Source organism: Anomaloglossus baeobatrachus, chromosome 2 (genome assembly GCF_048569485.1).
Source record: "Anomaloglossus baeobatrachus isolate aAnoBae1 chromosome 2, aAnoBae1.hap1, whole genome shotgun sequence".
NCBI lineage: Eukaryota > Metazoa > Chordata > Amphibia > Anura > Aromobatidae > Anomaloglossus > Anomaloglossus baeobatrachus.
In genome coordinates, this window is record NC_134354.1 from 656,929,420 (window position 1) to 656,953,847 (window position 24,428).

Sequence of the window (24,428 nt, forward strand, 5' to 3'; positions counted from 1 at the left end):
ACAACAGTTTTTTTATGGGATGGAGAGTGCCACATATTCTTCCTTCGCTTCACTTTATTATAGTATTGTTGTGTAAGGTGGAGCACCTGAATATCCCTCAACAAGACAGTTTTTGTTTCTGCACTCAATTTTGAATTGTGTGATGCTAATGGTGCCGGACTCCGCTTTTCATATATCAGAAGCCTCTTCTACAAAGTCAATTTATGAGCCTTGTTCTTACATTCTGTAGGTTTACATTGTAATGGACACTTTCTTTTCTCGTAGAGCACAGTGTGACTCAGATAGTCTGAAGAGTGGTGATGTAACTGAGAAAAGGATCGAATGGTGCTAGGTTCCAGAGAGGACGAGGTGAATATTATAGCACTCTGACATTACACTACATACAAAAATTTCATGAGAGGGCATCTTTAAAGCATCTGTTGAACTGTAACTAAAAGAACTCACTGTAATTACCCTTATTAGTAGAGATGAGCGACCTTTTGCAAGTTCGGTTCAGCAGGTACAGTTGAACCTTAACAAAAGTTCCGTTTGTGACCCCAACTTGATCCAAAACTCAATGGAAGTCAGTAATTGGACAGTTCGTGCCTCCACCCACAGGTTGCCAGCCATAAGCAGATCACTTCTGGGGGGTGTGGGAAGGGTTTTTCATTTTTTTGTGTGTGTGTGTGCACATTACATCTGATCATACTGCTTTTACACCCAGTGTGAGCCGTTCAAACACTGCAGGTGGCTTTCACAGGGCTGAGCATCGCTCATACCCAAGCACAGCGCTGCTCACTTGAGTAGTTTGCACTCGTAACTCACTTGAATTTTGAACCCAAACTTTGTTTTTTTGGAAGTTGGTTTCTGAACCAGAACTCTGAACATTGAACCTCAGGTTCACTCATCTCTACTTGTTAGGGTCTGCATGATAGGTTCCAACACAGATCACATCACGAAGGGCTATTTTTAGGGCAAAATAATAGACAGCTCAGCAGAAGGTAACAGCAGGAAAAGAGGGATGGGACTCAGCACCAATTCTGTATGATAAAACTTGTAATCTTTATTTCAAAAATTAAAACGATCACAGGCCATCCAGAAGGTGCAATACATGGCACACAATATGCCATTGGGGTCTGTCTGTACAAAAATGTGACTATCAACATAAGCCAAAATGCTGATGAGAATAAAGACATTGTATTCATATAGCATAGATCTGAATACGGTGCTCATAGTATATTATAACCATTGATTTGCAACTAATGTCCAGATGACCTATTAGATTTCAATGATGTCACATTCGCTTGAGTCCCCTCTTTCGAGCCGTATGTGTATTACAGCCACTGCATGGAAAATGTCAATTTCTCAGTGATCTAATAGCTAGATCTGCAGATTATGTAGTATAATGAAACTTTTATCTCTGATGGGACAACTTTAATAAAATGATAGGGTTCATTTGGACAAATTCAGGAATATTAGTGTATACCAGCAAAGAACAATGTCATCCAAGGGTGCGTCCAAACCTCTGTGACAACATTTTCCACCTGATTATTTTGCAATTTTCTTACCCATCTGACCAGTAATCTTTCAAGTGTTTTTTAGTGAGGTCCACAACGCCGTCAAACCACTGCCAAAACGTGAAGTTTCTTTCCCGAAGCGGTTCCTGAAATACAGAATTGATTTAAGACATTTTCTTTATGATTCTGTATACAGATCTATTCTAAAGCTATGATTACTAAAAAAAAAGATTGATATGACAATTTTTAGCCAATATTTCTCTGATGGAATACGAATGTATTCAGTAACTAAGTATGCCACTTCTTATTTTTTACTCTGTCAATAAACACATATCTATAATTCCAGCGGTGTTATTTGAAGCTTCTGAGTCAAAATGCAAAATCTTTAACAGGCTTCTACCTGCCATGTGCTATTTATAATTTCATAAAGTAGAAGAAATCCGCTGGGATTCCGTCAGGTAGAGTACAAATTAACTTTTAATTCTTCCAAAATAAAAATTCATAACACTGGCATTTTACATACTGGATAATTAGATGTTCAACAACAAAAACAACGCGTTTCGGCGGCAATGCCTTCCTCCGGTTCACCTAGAACCAGAGGAAGGCATCGCCGCCGAAACGCGTTGTTTTTTCCACGTCTGAACATCTAATTATCCAGTATGTAAAATGCCAGTGTTATGAATTTTAGGTTGGAAGAATTAAAAGTTAATTTTTACTCTACCTGAAGGATTCCCAACGGATTTCTTCTACTTTATGCTATTGTTTCACTAAGTGGCTGGCTACCACTATCCTGCTTGGATCTCTAAGGAGGCTGACTGAGGGTTTACACCATACGCATACCTACGAAGTGGTGAGCATTTTCATTTTTGAATTGTTGCTATTTATAATTTGGTGTCTTCTTATGAGTCAGAGGGTACTATTGACTCCAATAAGGCACTTTTGCAATTGTTGCCTCAACAGCCTTACCATTACTCATTTGCTTAATATGTCCATGTGTTTGGTCTTTGTTTAAAGCACCACTCCAGTGCATTAACATCTTCATCTGTTATCACCACTGCTCCAGACAGTCTCGGGAAGATATTGACATGCCGACAGCTCCAGTGTCTCATGGATCGCATTGGAGGTCACAATTCAATACAAGTCTATGGGAGCGTTGTTCTGTCTTTGTTGGCTGCATGTCTCTCTCTCTTTGTGAACATGGGATGTGTTGCTGACAATGCATAGATCGTATCAAGGATTGCACACTCCTCACACCAGTAAACCTTGCATTAGCTTGTATAAAAGCCTTCTTAACAAACTCTTACTTTTAATATTCTAATTCATATTGGTCAGAAATTTGCCCATGTAAATACAGCTACTCTCAGTTTTTCAAAGGTGAAAAATATCTATGTTCTGTATATCTTAAATGTAATCAAATAAAAGAAGGAAATACGTATGTCTTCTGTTGTTAGGAGACTTGTGACAGGTTTGGGCCCTGAGTCTCACTTTGTCTTGTGAGACTCTGGAGATTAAATGCACATTTGTTTCCATTGGTGCAGAAAGGGTTAATATCAGTTTTGTTGCCAGCAGCTTCTGATTCCTGGCCTCTGGTGCTTCCGATTGGTGACCACTCCCTTCCCCTAAATATGGACACATCTCCCATCAGAGGGGGCCGGTTATTCTGAAGCTAAGCCTCAAGGTGGAAAGAGATGCTGGAGCCCTTGTTGTGTGAAGCGGTGTAGGCTGCAGTCCTGGTGTCTGACTGCAGCCATGAAGTTGGACTTATCCTTTGTTGTTTCAAGTCTGTTGTACCATCACCTCTTGCTGTATTAGTGCAGTAGTGGGGCTAGTGATCCTCACTTGCCAGCTCACTAGCCAGGGCTATAATAGGGTCTCTCAGGGCTTCAGTTATCCTGCCCAGCAACTGATGCAGAACCTGTATATGAACTGACTAGGAGTGCATGGTGCAACTGCAGGTGAGTGTAGGAGGTGTCCCATCACCCCCCCCAGAACCAGGGCCCACTGTGGTTTGTTTCCCTTGTGTACCCCTTGTTGTTGTTGTAGTTAACCCCTTGTTTGTTATGTTTCTTGCCTGCATGCCAGACCTTCCCCAAGTCCGTCTGTGATGTGGACATACAGTAATACCTTGACTTGAGAAATTTGTTTTAAGAAACAAGCTGTAGGTCTGTATCTTTTTGCTTCATGATGCAAGCAGAAATGTGAGTTACGAGCAGCTTATACTGACCCTCACTCCCACAATCCCCCAAAGCACATCGTCCTCATCTCATGCAGGTTGTAGATCAGTGTGTGAGAGTGGTCAGCTGATCAGTGTGTGAGAGCGGTCAGCTGATTAGCGTGTGAGCTGCGGGAGACAGGAGGGAGTGTGAGTATAATAATTTATTTCAGTGTGGGGTGTGATTGGGGCCATGTACCAGGATAGGGAATCATATATACCAAGATGAGGGCTATGTATCAGGATGCAGGTTTATATATACCACCATGGGGGGCTATGTACAAGGATGGAGCATCATATATACCAGGATGGGGGTCATGTACAAGGATGGGGAATCATATATACCAGGATGGGGGGCCATGTTCCAGGATGGGGATCATATATACCAGGATGGGGATCATATATACCTGGATGGGGGTACATGTGTACTAGGTTGGGGGTCATAAGTAGGGGTCACAGAACGAATTAAACTCGTAAGTGAAGGTATTACTATACTATAGCAGATAGATTATGCGCATGAGTAACTCATGTCTTTTTGTAATACAGTGCAGTTCCCTTGTCCAGTTGAGTAGCAAAGGTTTTGAGCTTCAAAGTATTGGTCTTCTCATATGGGCCAAAATCACTCTTTCAGCTCTCCTCTCAAGGATCCAAAGCCTGTATGCAACTGCAACCCTGCACCCAATATAGTTACACCCCTACCCTTGTCACACAGAGAAGAATGTTCTACATTATATCCATTTGTAGTTTGCTTAAATTTAGACTATGTTTACACAGTTTTTTAAGGAGTTAAAAAAGAACAAGAGGATTCCATGCATAAACTGCTTCTGGAAACTCACTTGTTTTAGGGAGTTTTTGGAGGAGTTTCTCTTTTCCTTGAGGACCCTATGTGCTCATCTTTACAGCCAAAGGGTATGTGCACACAGGAATTTATAGATGCCGGTTTAGGCTGGTTTCCAATTAGCGTTTTTTTGAAGGCCGTCAAAAAAACCCGCAAACCGCATGTGACTGGATACTGTTGATTAAGTGTTTAACGCATGCAAACGCAAGTGTTATTTTACAGGATCCTTTCATATGCAGTTTATGGGCGGGCATTGGTGTCATGTGATCGGGAATCAGTGGAAGTCGACGATGAGAGAGGAGAGAGAGTAGAGAGAGAGAAGAGAGGAGAGAGAAGAGAGGGAGTAGAGAGAAGAGAGAGAGAAGAGAGAAGAAAGAGAAGAGAGAGGGAAGAGAGAGAGGAGAGAGAGAAGAGAGAGAAGAGAGAAAAGAGAGAGGAGAGAGAGAAGAGAGAGAGGAAGAGAGGAGAGAGAGAGAGATAAGAGAGAGTAGAGAGAAAGAGGAGGAGAGAAGAGAGAGGTGAGAGGGAGAAAGGAGAGAGAAGAGAGAGAGAGGAGAGAGAGAAGAGAGAGAGATCACTCCAGGTTGTTTCTGGGCATGCTCAGTAGAAGAAACAGGATCATTTCTCTCTCCATACCACCATTCTTATGCGCTTGTGTGTGGTACAGTCAGGATCCAGTGAAATGCAGTATTTGGACGCAGGTAAAAAACGCTACAAGTAGCGTTTTTGCAAGAAGGTAGAAAAGGCAAAAGAACGGATCCGGTATATAATGCATGCAAGCGCATGTAAATGCATCTTAACGCGATTCCATTGAAAATGCATGCAAATGCAATTGTCAAGGATTCAGTCAGATGCGTTTTGCGTTTTTTTTTTATGTCCTTCAAAAAAACGCTGACGTGAAAGCAGCCTTACCTGCATAATTTTTAAAGTAGAAGATGCTTTAGTAAAAAGCTGGCAGTGTTTTTCCTGAATTGTCATCTATGTTATCTTGTAGTTGTTTTTGCAGTGGCTTTATTTTACATATGCAAATTACTTCTTCAAAATGGAAGAAGACTTGAACTCTAGCGCCACCTATTGGAAGTAGCAATCCTAAAAGTCGATATCGACCCTGTAACAAGCCTTGCCATGTGACTTAGGATAAAATAGTGGTAGCTATCTGGAAGAACCCTCGTGAGAATGGTCAGCTAGGTCACCAACCGTCCAAAAATTCCAGGACAGTCTGTAAAAATAACGCACTTTTTCCCTGTCTGTAAAAAAATGTAAGGTGTCTGATTTTTTTTCAAACTGAAAAAAACTTTTTTTTACTGTAATTACCATCATTTATAGTTCAAAGTGAATGCAGCTAATGTCTTCATATCAGATTATGGACTGTCCACATGTATCACTTGTAATTATAATAGTTTATTAAGGTTTTCCAATGTGTTTGTAAGAAATGTGGTCTACAATGTGTTTGTAAGAAATTGCAGTCTACAAAAAAAAGGCAAGTTGGCAACCATGATGGTCAGGTCACTTCTTTTAGCCAATTAATGGTTTATTCACATGGTCGTAGATTCTCTCATGTGAGAGTATTGGGCCCATTATGCTAATGTCACGTGGAACAAGCTGCCAGAATTTGATCCGATCGTCACCTTAGTGTGATTCGATGCCCTCGCATGAGAGAATCGTAACACAAGTGCAAAGAAGATGGAGAACCTATTTTTTTAATCTTCTCCATTGCCTGTGTCCACGGTAATCAGACTGCACTCGGATGATAGACTCAGAGGCGTCTCTAGGGGTTCAGCTCGGGGGAAAGGGGAACACCTTAGTGGGCTCCTAACCAGGTTACCATGAGTACAACTTCAGTGATGCAGCCTAATCATAGGTTTAAGGGAACCTCAGCAGAAGACTGGACTGTTACTGAAAATCACTATACAGGATGTCCACCCATATCCTGTCCACCGCCATTAACTTGAGAACAGTGGCAGCTATAGGAATAAAAGTTGTGTCTAGGTATAGTAAAGTAGCCATGCGCTACGCAATGAAACCACCTATAGTGCCACCTGGTGGAAAACAACAGAGTTAGCATTTTTATCTCAAAAACGGAACGAGATAAAGAAAAAAAGGGAATTACAAAGTTGCAGGGCATCAGCAATTCAATTTGAAGCGACACATTGCACACAGAAATGCTATGATATGAAACCCATGACCCTCCAAAAACATTTAATGCTGGTCACACATATGGCGCTCATTTAATTTTGATGCTCAAAGTGGCCACCGTCAGCTGCAATGCACATCTGGGCTCTGGACAGCATACTGTATCTTGCTGCACATTGTGCAATATGGTAGGTGACACGTTTGCACAAGCATCTGTGATACGTCGTCGTAGGTCCTGCAATGTCCTGCTGTTTGATGTGACCTCACAGCAAGAAGTTCAATGGGGTCAGGTCAGGTGAGCGTGAAGGCCACTCAACACAGCCACCATACCCAATGACTTGTAGGAAGGTCTCCATGAGGTATCCCTTCACGTCTGCAGCCTTGTGAGTTTTACATGTTCTAATCATAGCATTTCTGTATGCAAGGTGTCAATTTGTATTGAATTGATGATTCCCTACAACTTTGTAATTCACTTTTTTTCTCTATTTCGTTAAATTTTCAAAATAAAAATGCTAACTCTGTTGTTTTCCACCAGGTGGCGCTATAGGTGGTTTCATTGCATAGCGCATGGCTACTTTACTATACCTAGACACCACTTCTATGCCTATAGCTGCCGCCATTCTCAAGTTAATGGTGGTGGACAGGATATGGGTGGACACACTGTATAAAGATTAACACCAATATTACTACCATACAGTGACCATATAGTGGTAGATACCACTCCTGCAGAACATATAGATTACAGTACAGGTATAGGTGGTGACTTACAGCTGACGTTATTTCTGATGGAGTCGGTCACTTTTCCCATCTTTTCCATCTGGCCTAGGCCGACATGATAATTTCTCCAGTCACGACTCATTTACAGAGATAACAACAAAGACACATTTGACTTCTCACATTTCCAGCCCCATCCCCATCCATCCTCAACCTGCACAACCTCCTCATCATGACGACCCCGGGTTACTGAGCTACAGACAGACTCACACACCATGCAAAGTGCATGGTGTGTGAGGCAAAGTGCTGCAATATAATCCACTGTAGTGATAAAGCATTGCAGGGGATTATAGAAATGCAGAAAATAAACGCAGATAATTGACACGCTGCTTCTTTTTTTAGCAACAAAATCTGCAAGGAAAAAAGAAGCAACGCATGCACAGCAAGTCACGATTCTCATAGACTTTGCTGGGATGCTTTTTACTTGCTTTTATTGATTCAAATAAGTAAGGAAAACCGCATAAAAATGCAAAAAAAGCCACATATACACATAACCTAAGAAGTTGCATTTTTGACGCACTGAAAATTTGCAGCGTCAAATCTCACTAAAAGTCATCGTGACTTGACTAAAGGTTTTTCCCCTTTCTGTGATATTTCTATGGGGGGGATTTATTTTATGTGTTGTATAATTTTGCTGTTAAATAAAAATGAACCTGATTTAAAAAAAAAAAGTCATCGTGAGCGCACAGCCTAAAAGAAAAACTGCCTGTATTACTAAGCACAAAACAGGGTTCATTATGTATTCTACTCTTAACAAATGAAAACTGCGCTGTGATTGGTTATGAGCAACTAAGACATTTTATTCTTCAGACAGTATCACAAATCTGCTCCATTGTCGGACATTTTACACTAACATGCTCCACCTATGACAGTAGACAATTGATAGAAAGCTACATTTCACACTTTTTATAGAGTATCTGCACCCAGGAAACTTATGGATCCCTTACTTGCCATCAGTCTAGATTATACATACACACGAGCACTATGAACTGGACTAGAGGAGCAGGTTGTACTTTCTTGTTAAATCAATAGGTCATTGGGGTTTGTTGGTCATAGATTAGATCCGTGATAGCTCAGCCAATAGTGTCATGGCTTATGTCATAAACCAAAGCCATGATGAACAGCAATAGTCAAATCAAAATACTTTGCAGTCACAATCAATTTATGTTATGAGATTTGAAGTAAAAAAGAAAAACCACCAATACACCCATTCATCATGATTAGTGATTTTCGCACCAGTCTTGATGAGGGGTTTGCTGGAGTCAGACCCTCCTCATTCATAAAGAGGATGGAATAAGATTTCTGGTGTAAGAAACACCATAGCTTTTCGTGAATTAGACAAGCTGACTTGTGTTGCCCCTGCTGTGCCCATGTCCCACCCCAGCTCCTCCAAACTGGTAGAAACTATGTTGAAAATGGCAAACATTATGCAATTGCACCAAAATTTTGTGCCTTTTCAAAGCAATTTACACCAGAATTCTGGTAAAATTGCTTTGATGAATTGGAGCCCAAGTTTCTTTGTTTCCATATGTGATGATCTGTGCATATTACATTGCTGTCATCAGAAATTAGAGCTCAAAAGGCACCCACCTTTGCGATATTCAGTTTGACCTCTTTAAACTGGATCAAACTGAGAAAATGTTTTAACTATTTCATGCAGCATTCATTTGTCATTAGTGAAAACACCAAAGAAAATTTGATCATACATAAATCATATATAAACATCATTATAGTGTTTTATTAAAGGTCACTAAGTGATCTATAAAAGCTAGCCATATAAATACAAATTTTACATTATTACCTTGTTAAACTGGGTCCAGGACACATGACGTTCTTTTAGATCATCATAGCTAAGGCAATTGTCTCCAAAAATCTTCTGAGCAAGAAACCAGAAATGATCATTCGACAGCTCATGTTTTGTTCCAACCTCCGACATGAATTTCATATTCAAGGTGGTACACATCTTTCTCCAAGGCACTTTCTCTTGCACGTAGAAGGGTTGTCTTGCCTGTCAATGATAACAATACAAACAGTGAGCTATATATAATTGACCCCCTGGTTACATAATTTGGAAATTACAAAGATGAGTTGTACAATTGTAACCTACAATAAAGACCGCCATACAAATTAGGTGGCTATCCGCTGAATAATGGGTTCAGATGATCTTTCAACTGGCAGCATCTCTCACATCTCTCTGATCATCTATGTATAAGAAGTGGCCAACCTCTTTAACTTCCCCGACAATTAAATATCCTAAGCCCCCATACACATTATATGGTTTCTTGAACCTGTCAATATCGGAGGGTGTGGCTGACAGTAATGTGTATGGGAGGCTTGAAATCAATTGTCAATCTACAAACACATTCAAATACAATTTTCCTTAGTTATGTAGGTACGTTAACCATAGTATCTATTACTTATATTTGTTTACAAGATTACCAGTGTTAGGTTTTAGGTTAAGAGTAAGAACACACCTACCACACAAGGGCCAAAACCACACCCATGCCCAAGGGGCAAGTCTTTAATAAAGTCTAAATTGGCTGCACAATTGTACTAGTAATAATAGCCAAGCACACCCTATCTATGTTATAAATGTGGTTTTAACTGTGGCGAGCTCCCGCTTTATATGTTCTTACTTTTGGGGAGCAGCCATAACCACCTGAGGTAGCGTGTGGGAGCACAAATCTGCAGGCAGCAACTTAGGCCCCCTTCACATTTCATTTTTACCTACGTTCAGTGGTCCCATCGGAGCTTCCGTCCGAACCCCCCGCAAAACGGGTTTTGGACACATGCGCTAACTGGGCCATTGACTATAATGGAGCAGACAGAGTCAGCATGTGCTCTGTCTTGCACCATTTTCGGGCGTATATGCTTTATGCAGGCAGACACCCAGATGTATTAGACTGTGTCCGTTCGGGTGTCCGCGTGCAAAAAGCGTATACGCCCGAAAATGGTGCAAGACAGAGCACCATTGCCAATTTTTAAATTTATTTATTCTTACACCACGATAGAGACGCAGACAGTGTCCATGATTCCGAGCAGTCAGACACGCTGTCACACAGGCTGGGGGCGCGGTCTGACTGCAACCAATTACAAATGCCGGGACTGCCGATGCGTTTGGAAAGTAGTCCATATGCATGAGGGATAATGAGCGGTTCTGGAAGTAGTGTTACAGCCACAAGGGAGACTCGGTAAGCATAATGCTCCTGCTCTTATCCACCTAGCCCTTTCTACCACCATTTTAAAGCACAATATTTAGGACCCCATAGACTTATATGGGGATTGGCATCGGTCCAGAAATTCAGAATTAATCTGATCCTGAATCGGGTTTTTTTTTTTAATAAATAAATAAATCCGGTTTGACCTGCCGATCAGGATATCTGTGAGTTCACCTATCACTACACTTGAGCCTTGCAGCCAATCAGAGGCTGCAATGCGCTTACTTCCCTAGGGCGAATGTCAAACAAGTGGAAGAAGAGAGACCACGGCTGCCCAAAAGAGGGTCGCAGTTTGGCTGCAAAGCTCAAATTTGAGAAGTGAGTATCTTTTTTTTTTTAATTTTATTATACATAGGGGATTACTCCTTGTAAAAAGGAGTTGTCCTGGGAGCTGACAGCCGTTTTAAAACAGCTGTTTTTCTAAATGTATTTTACTTTCCAGTAAAGAATCGGTCTATAAAGCGTACAGAAAGTAAAAGTGAGGAATGGAGTAGCATAGCGAGTGTGTAAATGTTCTAGATAAGATTAAGCGCATTTTTGGCAAACATTCTGCTTGCTCAGTCGTCTGCCACATGTAGCAATCCTGCTACTGGCAGATCAATGTTACATAACAGCATGTTGCATCATATCCAGTGTGCACATAACATCGTACTTCAGCATTGTAAATCTGTTTAAACTTACAATCTCCGAGAAGGCATTGTCCCACAGAATTGTGGCCTTCGCATTGTTGTCTTGATTTCCATGGACTATGACAACCAGAGGTAACGACAAGGCCTATGGTAAAAGAAAATACTGGATTGTAAACTACACCTATACCTATATCACAAATGCAATATAATAAAGACAGAGGACATATGGCTCATTACTAGGGATGATTGAATATCACAAATATTCGGCAATATTCGGCTTTGCGAATATCTGACAAATAGTTCGCCGCTATGCGAATATTCGACGCGCAATGTAATGCGGGCGTCACACGGTACGATCCATTGTGCGATTGCACAAGCAATCGTACCCGCCCCCGTCATTTGTGCGTCACGGGCAAATTGTTGCCCGTGTCGCATAAAGTTGTTAAACCGCCGTCACACGTACTTACCTGCTGAGCGACCTCGCTGTGGGCGGCGAACATCCTCTTCCTGAAGGGGGAGGGACGTTCGGCGTCACAGCATCGTCACACAGCGGACGGCCAATAGAAGAGGAGGGGCGGAGATGAGCAGGACGTAAACATCCCGCCCACCTCCTTCCTTCCGCATAGCCGACGTGTGCCGCGGGATGCAGGTAAGCTGTGTTCATCGTTCCCGGGGTGTCACACGGAGCGATGTGTGCTACCCCGGGTACGATGAACAACCAGCGCTAAGAAAAAGAAACGATTTTTTAAAAATGAGCAACGTGTGACAGATAAACGATTTGCACACGATTTGCAAACGTTTTGCGTCGCTCGTAGGTGTCACATAGAATGACGTCGCAATTGATGCCGGATGTTCATCACAAAAAACGTGACCCCGACGATGCATCGTACGATAGCTCGTCTCGTGTGACGCCCGCATAAGTCTATGGGAAGCCCGAATAGCAACTATTCGTCTTTCCCATAGACTTACATTTTGCATTGAATATTCCAAATCGTCGAATAGTGGAGACCTATACGGCGAATATGGGTGTTGCCGAATATTTGCGGTATTAGATCATCCCTACTCATTACCATACAGCTATCCTGCCTCTGTATGGGCTTTGTGATGTCAGCCGTATGCAGAAAGGTATTTTCCTTTACAAGCAAGCTAAGGAGTCCTGCTGAAACCTAATTTTAGTTGAATTTGTATATAAAAATCTCCTTATGTCCCATTATGACATTAAAGGCATGCGGAGGTCTCCTACACTAATAATAATAATAATAATAATAATATGGATGGTGATAAATATTTAGGGTTGAACGTCATGATGTTACCTGTATAATGTAAGTGGCGCCACTAAAATTTATTTCGGCTGTAAACAATATGGCACATTTCTCCTCTGTCACAGATTCCGATCCCTTTCTCTCACAGCGCTTTATCTTTTTCAGCAGCTGAAAATCAGAAATCCAGTTCGTTGAAGCAAGGTGTAATAGACACAGCTATGTAAAAGCCTAATCATATGAAAACTATAGTACAAAAGAAATCGACTAGTTTGCATACTGTGTAAATTATCAACTACAGCAGAACTGTCACCAAATTGTATAATACAAACTGCAGACATTAAATAGATATTTTTAGACCTGATGATGAGACTGGTGTATTACTTTGACGATCCATGTAGGGATGGCAGTATAATTCTAATATTAAAATGATAAAATCCAGCTATAGAATGAAATAGCTCATAGTCATGGGTCTAAAGTATATTCAATCTCCATCAACCCAGCATAATAGACAGTTTGCAGCTTGTACTGAGCAGCGTGAGATTTCAGCAAATTCTTTTTTTGGAAAGATGATTGATATGAGTAAAGGCCCCATTACACGCAGCGACGTTTCTAACGATATATCACCGGGGTCACGGATTCCGTGACGCACATCTGGCATTGTTAGCGACGTCATTGCGTGTGACACGTACGAGCAACCGCTAACGATGGAAAATACTCACCAAATCGTCCATCGTTTTCAAACCGTTCATTTTCTAAAAATCGTTGATTGTTGAGGACGCAGGTTGTTCATCGTTCCCGAGGCAGCACACATCGCTACGTGTGACACCTCGGGAACGACAAACTACAGCTTACTTGCGGCCGCCGGCAATGCGGAAGGAAGGAGGTGGGCGGGATGTTACGACTGCTCATCTCCGCCCCTCCGCTTCTATTGGGCGGCCGCTTAGTGACGCCGCACAAACTGCCCCCTTAGAAAGGAGGCGGTTCACCGGCCACAGCGACGTCGCTAGGCTGGTAAGTCCGTGTGACGGCTCCTAACAATATTGTGCGCCACGGGCAGCGATTTGCCCATGACGCATAAACGACGGGGGCGGGTGCTTTCACCAGCGATATCGCTAGCGATATTGCTGCGTGTAAAGCCCCCTTTACACTGGACATTCATTGATTAAACATTGATGGTACTATCTAGGGATGAGTGAATCTGAATGGTAAAGTTTGGAGTTCATACCAGACACCTAGTGTCTAGGGCTCGAACTTGAACACAGACTTTTCATGGAAGTCCATGGTCAAGTTCGGATGCTGTTCAGATGCTGAATAAAGTTTGTTGAAAGGCTGAAGCACAGCCATTCAACAAGCTTTTGGTATGGGAAGATGCCTGGATGCTGATGGGAACAAAACAAAATATATATTTACATATGTTGTGGGGTCCCCTGCATTTTTGATATCCAGCATAGGTAAAGTAGACAGCTGTTGGCTGGTATTATCAAGCTTGGAGGGACCAATGGTATTTGGCCCTTCAAATAGAATGAGCCAGCACGATTTCTATACTGTATTTGTTGATAAATTAGAGATTTTTGGCAAAACATTGCAATATTTTGAGCCACCCCGCAAATCCCATGGGGCAGGCCTACACTAAATATTATATTTTGCTTGGGGTGCTGTGGCGCCCCAGGACCTGGTCGCCACAACAGCATTGCCCTTCCAAAGGGTTAATGCTGAGCCTGGAGGTAATTGGGAGGTCTATTGGCCAGTAAGTTTAACATCCAACGCAGTTCTCCCTCAGACCAGCAGGGGGAGCTCTGGACCTGGAGTTCCAGGGAGCATTCCTTAAGTCTGGCCTGAGGGAGGAGTTAGTGGTCAGTCTGTAGAAAGGAAGCAAAGAGAGCAGACGCAGAGTAGTGCTGCCTTGTGGAACGGGGGCCTAGAGCTGGAATAGCTTGGCCCAGTGAAGCAAGAAGTGCAGAGAGGCACAGAAGAGACTCGGACATCGGAGTCTGTGGTTGCCAGGGTATAAAATCCTTCCCTGGTAGCCGAATCCGGAGGGCAGGAGAGCTGCAAGCCCCCTGGCCCAGAAGCAATCTGAAGGTACAACTGCATCCCAAGGGCCCGGTGTGGACTCCAGCAGAGAAGCACCAGAGAGGGCCTGCGCAGTCTACCACACAGAAAAAGGGACGACCCACTGGTCCCAGCAGCAGGAGGGCCTTTGCTAAATTCAGAGTGCAGGGTCCTATAGAAGAAAAGAAAGATTAGGGAGTAGGCCTCATACTCAACTGGCCAAAGATCACCCCCAGGCACTTCCAGGCCGGCCGGACCATCTTTACCATCTGTGACGGTCTCCCTGGACTGAACTGCTGCCGAGTAAAAGAGGAGAAGGTAAAGAGACTACTGTTTGTGCCTGTTTCTTTCACTGCCTGTCGGCTCTGCACCGTGTTATTCACACCATAGACTCTCATGAACACCAACTGTTGCCCCGGGGTACCGCTCCATCCTAGCTGCCATTCCAACAGCCCCGGAGGCCCCATACAGCAGTGGCGGCTTAATAGCCGCAAACCACAGGTGGCGTCACGACAACCATAAACTTTAATCACCTCCAGCCATATTAATTGACCCCACCAGGGCCACGGAGCCGGGCCCCGCCACCACTGACGACCCCCGGACTAGTCCGGTCCGGCACCGGGTGTCCCATAGCCCTGGGGTGGGCGAGTCAGTGCCATATGGCCTCACACATCAAATGCAGAACTGCTTGAGGCAGCACTTACCTGGTGGACAGGCTCCTTCTCTTTGAATTTTTTTGGCAGGTGGTTAGCCTCCACCAGGCCGTGCACCCTCTTTTGGTTGTTCTATCTGTAAACTGGTTTAGCTATTGGGGACTGTTCACACACAGCCACCAGCCCTGTCCACAGGCTTTTTAATCTTAGCAGCACTTGCCTGAGCCTGTCCCGCCCACAGCTGTGACTCAGTCACAGGTATGGGATTTGCCGTGACGTTGGCGGGGTGGCTCAAAATATTGCAATGTTTTGCCAAAAATCTCTAATTTATCAACAAATACAGTATAGAAATCGTGCTGGCTCCTTCTCTTTGTATTTGGCCCTTCCCTGCCTAAAAATAGCATCCATTAGATGCCCCAATTCTGGTACTTTGCCCGTCTCTTCCACATTGCTCCAATGCAATATTTTTGGGGTTTACATAAGGTGTGAAGTGACAGCTGGCATCAAGCCCAGGGGTTAGTAATGGAGAGGTGTCTATGGTTTAAGTACCACTGTTTCCGCATTGTCTGCACTCTGGCATCCAAGTACCTGCTTACAGGGGCCATTAACTGTCACCAACCTGAGAGGTTCCCATGGTTTGAAGCTTGTTTTCAACAAGAAAAATAAGCTTTTATAATTCATACCATGTTTTTAAATACTGCTCCACAGGTCCGTGTGGCTTGGGTGAATTCAAACAAAGATCTTCCATTTTCAATTTCACCAACACCATCACTGGAAATAGACAAAGAATCAATTGTGAATGTCATAAAAATAACCCATTAATTTAAGTATCTCTCTCAGACAACCATTAGGGGTGCTTCACACATAGTAAGATCGCTACCAAAATCGCTGCTACGTCACGGTTTTGGTGACGCAACAGTGACCTCATTAGCGATCTCGCTGTGTGGGACACTGAGCAGCGATCTGGCCCCTGCTGTGAGATCGCTGCTCGTTACACACAGTCCTGGTTCGTTTTCTTCAAAGGCGCTCTCCCGCTGTGACGCACACATCGCTGTGTGTGACAGCGAGAGAGCGACGAAATGAAGGGAGCAGGAGCCGGCATCTGGCAGCTGCGGTAAGCTGTAATCAAGATAAACATCGGGTAACCAAGGGAAGCCCTTTCCCTGGTTACCCGATATTTACCTTCGTTACAAGCCTCCGCCGCTCTCGCTTCCAGTGCCGGCTCCCTGATTTCTGCACATGTAGCTGCAGTACACATCGGGTTAATTTAACCCGATGTGTACTGTAGCTAGGAGAGCAAGGAGCCAGCGCTAAGCAGTGTGCAGGGCTCCCTGCTCTCTGCACATGTAGCTGCAGTACACATCGGGTTAATTTAACCCGATGTGTACTGTAGCTAGGAGAGCAAGGAGCCAGCGCTAAGCAGTGTGCGCGGCTCCCTGCTCTCTGCACACGTTATGATCGCTGCTGCATCGCTGTGTTTGACAGCTAAGCAGCGATCATAACAGCGACTTACAAGGTCGCTGTTACGTCACAGAAAATGGTGACGTAACAGCGACGTCGTTGTCGCTGTCGCTATGTGTGAACCCAGCCTTACTCTGAGACAAGATAATAAACAGGAAAAATCAACAGTTTATTGGAGTTTTCCGAGATTCATCTAAATTCAGTAATCACTCTATGTGACTGTAGGTTGCCAAGTCCTGAAAGTGTGCTATCTGTACACTGTCAGGACTCTGCTCTATTGCTTGCTCAAGCTTACACACTGTCAGAGTTTCTTAATCTGCAGTTACATAGAAAGTATAATGGAAGTCAATGGGGAACTCGAGTATTTTTCTGGAAAAGTTCTTGGAAAAATGCTCGAGTTCCCCATTGACTTCCATTATACTTGGGTATTCGAATCGCGCCCATCTGAGCATCCAACTGCTTGTTACAAGCACCGAGCACCTGAGTATGGTAGTGCTCGCTCATCACTAGTGCTTACCTGTTTTTTTGTTTTTCTGCTTTGTGGGCAGAGTTTTAGCCTGATTCATCAATTGTAACGTTTTAAAAGTTGATAAATTTGGCACAACTACACTCCAGTCTCCCCCTACTGTATTGTTGAGCATTCCAGACTCACAAAAATATTTCAGGTCAAGAAGAAAGCAAATTTTTGACTTATTAAATAAATAATTTAAAAAAAATGAAGTAGAGCTCCGCGGTATTTTTGAGTCTCAGCGCAGATAAAGCGGACGGCTATGGGCTGCCACCCCCATCTGCCTGGCTTTACCTTGGCTGGCAATCAAAATACAGGGAAGCCCATTAATTTTTTTTTCAATTATTTAAAAAAGTAATTAAAAAAAATTCGTGGGTTCTCGCCATATTTTGATCGCCAGTCAGGTAAAACCAGGCAGTTGGAGGCTGTTATTCTCCACAGCCGCCCCATGAAATGGCACATTGTTTCTTAGCATCATTTCCAAGCGCTTTACCCAGCTCGCCCAGCAGCACTGATGGCGGTGGCATGCTGGGTAATAAAGGGGTTAATACCAGCTTTGTATTCTCAGCTAGTACTAAGCCCGAAATTCATGGTGTCATGCCAAATTAGACATGGCCACTATGAATTTCTAGTAAACTGAAAAAAAACAAAACACAACACATAGAAAATGTTTTTGTATTAGAAATAAAACAGAAAAAAACATTTAGGGACTCCATCTTTATTATAAAAAAATCTTTAGTCTGACATAGCCCACAGGGAGAGCATTGTCAGCTCTGCTTCATCGCTCTGTGTAGACATATACAGAGCGAGAAGCAGGCTGATACTAAGGGTATGCTTCCACTTGCGTATGACTACTGCGAGTCTCGCATCGGTGTCACCCAGTACGGCGCACACTCTCCTGACAGGAGCGTCTCAGCTGCATGGAAATACATTCAGCCGACCCACTCATGTCAGGAGATTGTGCACCATGCCTGGTGATACCGATGTGAGACTTGCACAGTGACAGTCAACGTTCAATCGAGTCCATGACTCATGGTGAACCCTGACGTCACCGCGAACACGTCCGAAAATAGCCGAAGACTGCCGAGTGACGGGTAGTGCAGTGAATACCCCTGGAAGTTAATGATCAGACCCGGAAGCATAAGCGGCTGCGAGACAGTCTTCAGAATGTATCGCGGGAGCAGTTAGTATAATCATAATGTTTTTTACTAATGGGCTTTTTTTACAGCCCCTGAACTAGAACTGGAGCAGAACTGGACCCGAACTGTAACACGAGCTTCCCAGAAAGCTCGTGTTCAGGATCGTGTGAACAAGCACTATGTGTTCGGTACGAACCCCGAACTTTACAGTTCAGGTTCACCCATCACTAATACCTGCTGCCCAAAACCACTGCGATACAATTATTATATGAAAATTCTTAATATTCAAATTAACATACCAAATTCCAAATGTACAAACTGGGTACTTCCTGAAAAATACTGTGTCCCATTTACATGTAAGGCATTTTTAGTGGGTGTTTGTACAACTGCATCTATTTCTTTACTTACTTGGCTGTATCACATGTACCAGCAGAAGCCCCAAACAGCTCCTGTGCTTTTTTCTCGGTGACAATAGATGCCCTTATCATGGGCATTTTGTTGACACCGGTAAGGATTCTGGAGCCCAGCATGAAGTTGACGCTGGCTTGAAACTTGGTTTGTGTCTTTAGTACTTGAGGAGGCTGCTTGTCAACTAGAAATGAACTACGGGAATGATGACAAAGTGATCAGCACCAACTTCACAAACACGTTATGACTGATATTGCAGATTGGCGTAGTGAGATGCGGGACCTACCTTTTAATAAGTGCACCAATACCATGATTTATTTGATCAAAAATATCTTGGTGCACCAATCTCTGCTCGAGAGCCTTGAGTTCTCGTAGCATACGATAAAGGTCATCATATACACGAAACATGAACTCCACCCTGGAGAAAGACAAACATGGCAATGAAATTACATTTACAGTGAACATATTACACTCTTCTACAGCTAAATTGGTTCAGAAAGCAAGAGTTGAACTTAAGGGGTATTTCCATCTCTATGATCTTATCCCACTAAAATACCTTCAATTAGTAATGTAGTATAGATATCTTTATTAGCAATGTCGCTTACCTCATATGCAGGGCATTGCAGCACAAGTATCCATGGTTACGATCACGAGCAACTAACTATCTAACTAACTGCCACTATATGAGTGGTCATAACCATGGATACCTAAGCTACAATGTCCTTCACATGAGGTAAGAGACATTTATTGCAGGGCAATGAAAAGGCTATATTTGGGTAGCATTAGTGGTAACTAATTTGTTAGAAAACTCAAGAGCAGATAACTATGATGAGTAGGTGGAAAATCTCCCCAAAACATATAAGCATCTTGGCTATAACATGTCCTTAAAGATTAATTTCTTATATTTGTATCTCCACTTTTGTTCCATCAAACTGTTGAGCAGTGAGCGACGAGCACGGTGAGCGATTTCACCAAGATATTGCGGCTATAGAGAAAAGATATCAAGGAAAATGGAATCCATCAATGCTTGTAGATGACTGTTGGTCAATTGTAAGAGATGATCCAATGCAGGAATACAAATTTTCATTGTTAGATTTGAATTCAGGAGGTTTCAATGTTTTTTTTAACTATTAATATGGACATACGTTTGGCTTAGAGGTGAAATTAGCCATACCTGTATGCCTCCTGGATTAGGGGTCGTTTGGCAAAAATGCTCTTTTATATCGTCTATCTTCCAGGCTATGGGGTGTGTACTGCCCGGAGATAAGCCTGCCTCCGGTCTTCATTATACAGGATTCTTCCTTCCCTTGTCTTCAGAGGTCCTGTGACCTCAGTTGCATGGCTGGAAATCCCACGCGTGCACATTCTGCCTGCCGCCTCTCCTCTGCACTGTGAAGGAGCATTGGCTCCCCGGCACCTGTGCACAGCAAAATTGAAGTCTGTGCCCAAAGAAGGGTAGAACAGTGCAGAGAGAGACGGCAGGCATAATGCACAGGCGCGAGATTTCCAGCCGCGCACCTACCGACACAGGGACAACAGGGAAGACAAGGGGAGGAGGAATCCTGAATAATGAAGGCCAGAGGCAGGCTTATCTTCCGGGCAGCGCACGGCCCATAGCCTGGAAGACAGAAGATATAAAAGAGGATTTTTGCCAAACAAACCCATCCAGGAGGCATACAGGTATGGCTAATTTCACTTTTATGCCACCTGTATGCCCATATTAATAATTTAAAAAAAAACCGCAAAAAGATGACAGATTCCCTTTAAGAAATGAATTTTTTCATAACTCAACCTGACAACTTTTGAAGATATGTAGAACAGCATTATAGCTTTTATTTCCCATCTACTCCCTCCATAAGATGTTTTGCACAGCATTCTGTTCAGCAGGCTGAGCTTTGCATGAGCGCAGACAGAGCGCAGTGTACAGACTCAACAAAAGGTCTATGACCCCGTCCTCCACTCTCTACAGACTCACACTTCCTATTGAGCCTGTGCTTGCTCCTTTCAGAATCTCAGCATTTCTGCCAGCTTAAAACACTCATTCATATCAGCTTGTATAAATATGCTGGCAATCACTCCACTAACAAGCAGCATGGTCTTTGGTTGGGTGATTGAATTGTTCATGGTGGAATTAAAATCAATGTTTTCAGCATGACATCATCCTGTGTAAACAGATGACACGCTGCCGATAACATGAGATTCTATGTGCAAAGAACGATTGCATTAAAGGGAACCAACCAGAAGAATTTTACTACCATATATACAGTAAAGTCAGGGCCACAGTGGTGCTAGGAAGCAATGATGCCGTTACATCACAGATTGCATGCTCAATTGCTGAAATATCTTTAACCCAAGTCACAGAAATACACTGCTCAATTGATTGGTGTGTGCATCGGGGCAGGACTATGTGGGCCGGGTCCTGCGTTCTTATTCTGCCCCATTCGCTTTGCCTGGCCTTTCTCCCCCGTTGCTGCCATTTCATTTATTTCCTTTACACACGCAGTATCATTGTGAAGAATTTAATGAACATTTCACTAAGATGTTGTCGGAGTCAGTGCCTGCGCATAGTGCTATCTCCAGCACCATCTTATTGAATAGATCTCCTCTTGCTTCCTACTTATCCAAAGCTGTTGCCAAGGGTGGCACATATGACCTCGCCTACTTGACATTGCGAGGCTTCAAGCAGGATGTTCTCAGATGGAAGTGGCCACTGAGCTTAGAGTGTTACGAAGTGTCATTAGCAGGATGTATAGACATACAGAGAGGCTAGAAGAGTCACAGAAAGGCAGAGAAGTGGAAGTCCTTTGGCCACATCCCACACTGATGACCACTTTATTGTGAACAATGCCTTGGGAACTGGATGATAAATGCCACACAATTCCTGGCACATTTAAGGGAGGTGAGAGGCACCCAAGTGTCATCTCAGACCATTCAAAACAATTTACATCAGAGTGGTCTGTGTGTTAGATGACCTACAAGTGTACCTGACCACACCACCAGGCACAGGCATCATCGTTTTGCTGGACAAGGGCCTAACAGGCCTCAGTGCTGCTCACTGATGAAAGTTGATTCATACAGAGGAGAAAGGATGACCACCTACGATGTTGCAGATGTCAAGGAGAGCGCTATGCATCAGTCACTGCTGTCATTAGATGAGCCTTTGGTGGTGGTGTTACAGTGTGGACAGGTGTGTCGATTGCATATGGAACTGCCCTACACTTTGTGAATGGAATAGTGACAAGCCCCTATTACATGAATAACATCATTAATCCAGTCATTGTATCTCTGCATGAACAATACAGGTCTAATTTCATCTTCATAGACGACAATGGTAGAATGAGAACAGTTGAGTCGCCATTTAGAGGCTCATAAATCTGTACCCCAAAACCCTAATGACCTGACAGCCAACCTTCAAAAAGAATGGCATGCCATGCCTCAGCAGACAAATAATTCCACTTATGAACAGCATGAGACGTCATTGTCAAGCTGTAATTAATGCTCAAGGCCACATGACAAGTTATTGAGACTGTCACGGCCAGGTGGACGGGCAGACCCAGGAGCTGGATCCACTGGGCCGAACTCCAAGATGGTAGTAAAGAGTCCGGTAGCTGGAACACTATAAACAGCAGAACAGTCCGTGCACACGAGTATAGCGGAGAAGTCCCTGGGACCACCTGGGACCACGGAGTCACGGGTGGTAGTCCGGGTGACGCAGCTCAGGTTCGGAAGCCGAGATGATGTCAGGCGGGGTCCGGAACCTTTGGAGCGAGATGACGGGTCACCGCAGGGATCCGAGATGGTGCGGACTGTCAGGATGGCAGATGGACAGCGTTCGGGGTTCAGGATACGGCAGGACTGGATGGCGAGGCAGGCACGGCTCTACAAGAGAGATAGGTGAGTATATGCACAGCGACACCAGGAGACCTGACTCCTAGCTTAGGAAACACGAAGATCAGGCCCCGCCCCCTTGGACAATAAACCCCTTTATACCCTGTACCTGTTTAGCCTCATTTCCGGTTAATGGACGCTGGCCCTTTAAGAAAGGGTCAGTGACCGCGCGCGTGCCCTAATGCGCATGCGCGCGGCCCGGGTGCCAGAAGCCAGGGAAGGAAGCTGAGAGGAGGACGCAGGGGAGCCGGCCAGGGCCTGGGAAGCCGTCGGGCGCCGGGATCGGAGACCAGGGGGCCTGGGAAGGACGGGCACCGGAGGCTGGAGAGCGGGGAGCGTGGCAGGTGAGCCGGGGAGCGGGGCTGAGGACCCGGGGAGCGGAGCAGAGGACCCGGGGAGGGGAGCCGAGGACCCGGGGAGCGTGACAGTACCCCCCCCCCCACGCCCCCCTCCCCGCAACCGGGACATGAAGGCACGGATCAGAGGAGTGCCCACGTTCTCCCTGGGCTCCCAGGACCTATCCTCAGGACCATACCCTTCCCAGTCCACCAGGAAGAACTGTCGACCACGTACGGTCTTCATGGCCACGATATCCCTTACCGCATAGATGTCGTCATCGGCAATAGGTGGAGGAGCCGGACTGGCAGCAGCGGAGAAGGGACCAAGGACTACCGGCTTGAGCAGGGAGACGTGGAATGAGTTGGGTATCCTCATCGTGGCCGGGAGCTGTAGCTTGTAGGAGACCTCATTGATCTTGTTGAGGACTTTAAACGGCCCAATGTAGCGAGGACCCAGCTTGTATGATGGTATCTTCAGGCGGACGTACTTGGAGGCAAGCCAGACGAGATCTCCAGGAGAGAAACACGGAGGGTCCAGACGTTTCTTGTCTGCGTGTCTTTTCATCCGCAGGGAAGCACGCCCAAGGGACGCTTTGACAGAGTCCCAAATGGTTGCAAAGTCACGGGCTACAGTATCTGCAGCAGGGACATCCGAAGAAGGGGATACAGGCAATGGGATGGAAGGCTGAAGTCCGTAAACGACATGGAAGGGAGAGCTGGAGGACGACTCACTGATGTGGTGGTTGTGGGAGAATTCAGCCCAAGGAAGAAGAGCGGACCAGTCGTCGTGATGGGCGTTAACATAGTGACGTAAGAAAGAGGTCAAGATTTGATTGACCCTCTCTACCTGGCCATTAGACTGAGGATGGTATGCAGATGAAAAGTCCAGAGTCACTCCCAGATGTTTACAGAGAGCCCTCCAGAAGCGGGAGGTGAACTGAGTTCCTCTGTCGGATACGATGTGTAATGGAAAGCCATGCAAGCGGAAGATGTGTTGTATATAGGCGTCCGCGAGTTCCTGAGCAGAGGGCAGTCCAGCCATAGGGACGAAATGAGCCATTTTAGAGAACCGGTCCACCACGACCCATATGACTGTGTGTCCGGAGGACAATGGCAAGTCCGTAATAAAGTCCATTGCTATGTGTTGCCACGGAACTGAGGGTATCGGCAGAGGCAGAAGACGGCCATATGGCAGGTGTTTGGGCGTCTTGTTCCTGGCACAAGAGGAGCAGGCGGATACAAAAGCAGCGACGTCCGTGCGAAGGGATGGCCACCAATAATGACGTACAATCGCACCCCATGTCTTTTTCTGACCAGCATGACCGGCTGTTTTCGAGGCATGACCCCAGTGTAACACTTTTTTCCTGTCTACCTCAGAGACATAGGTCTTCCCGGGCGGTATCTGGGCCAGGGTGACAG

General features: G+C 44.5%; 1 protein-coding gene across 5 annotated transcripts in view; it reads right to left on the reverse strand.

Annotated features, from left to right (window-relative positions):
* STAT6 (signal transducer and activator of transcription 6) overlaps nucleotides 1-24,428 on the reverse strand; it is a 311,161-nt gene that overhangs the window by 58,293 nt on the left and 228,440 nt on the right. For 4 of the 5 annotated variants that reach the window (XM_075337059.1, XM_075337056.1, XM_075337058.1 and 1 more), the window contains 7 exons: nucleotides 19,070-19,201; nucleotides 18,784-18,978; nucleotides 15,951-16,038; nucleotides 12,614-12,730; nucleotides 11,353-11,445; nucleotides 9,255-9,461; nucleotides 1,548-1,642 (listed from right to left, as the gene is read on the reverse strand). In XM_075337059.1, the coding sequence (XP_075193174.1) occupies nucleotides 1,548-1,642; nucleotides 9,255-9,461; nucleotides 11,353-11,445; nucleotides 12,614-12,730; nucleotides 15,951-16,038; nucleotides 18,784-18,978; nucleotides 19,070-19,201 (927 nt within the window). The remainder of the gene's footprint in view (nucleotides 1-1,547; nucleotides 1,643-9,254; nucleotides 9,462-11,352; nucleotides 11,446-12,613; nucleotides 12,731-15,950; nucleotides 16,039-18,783; nucleotides 18,979-19,069; nucleotides 19,202-24,428) is intronic. The other variant, XM_075337060.1, reaches the window with a different exon arrangement.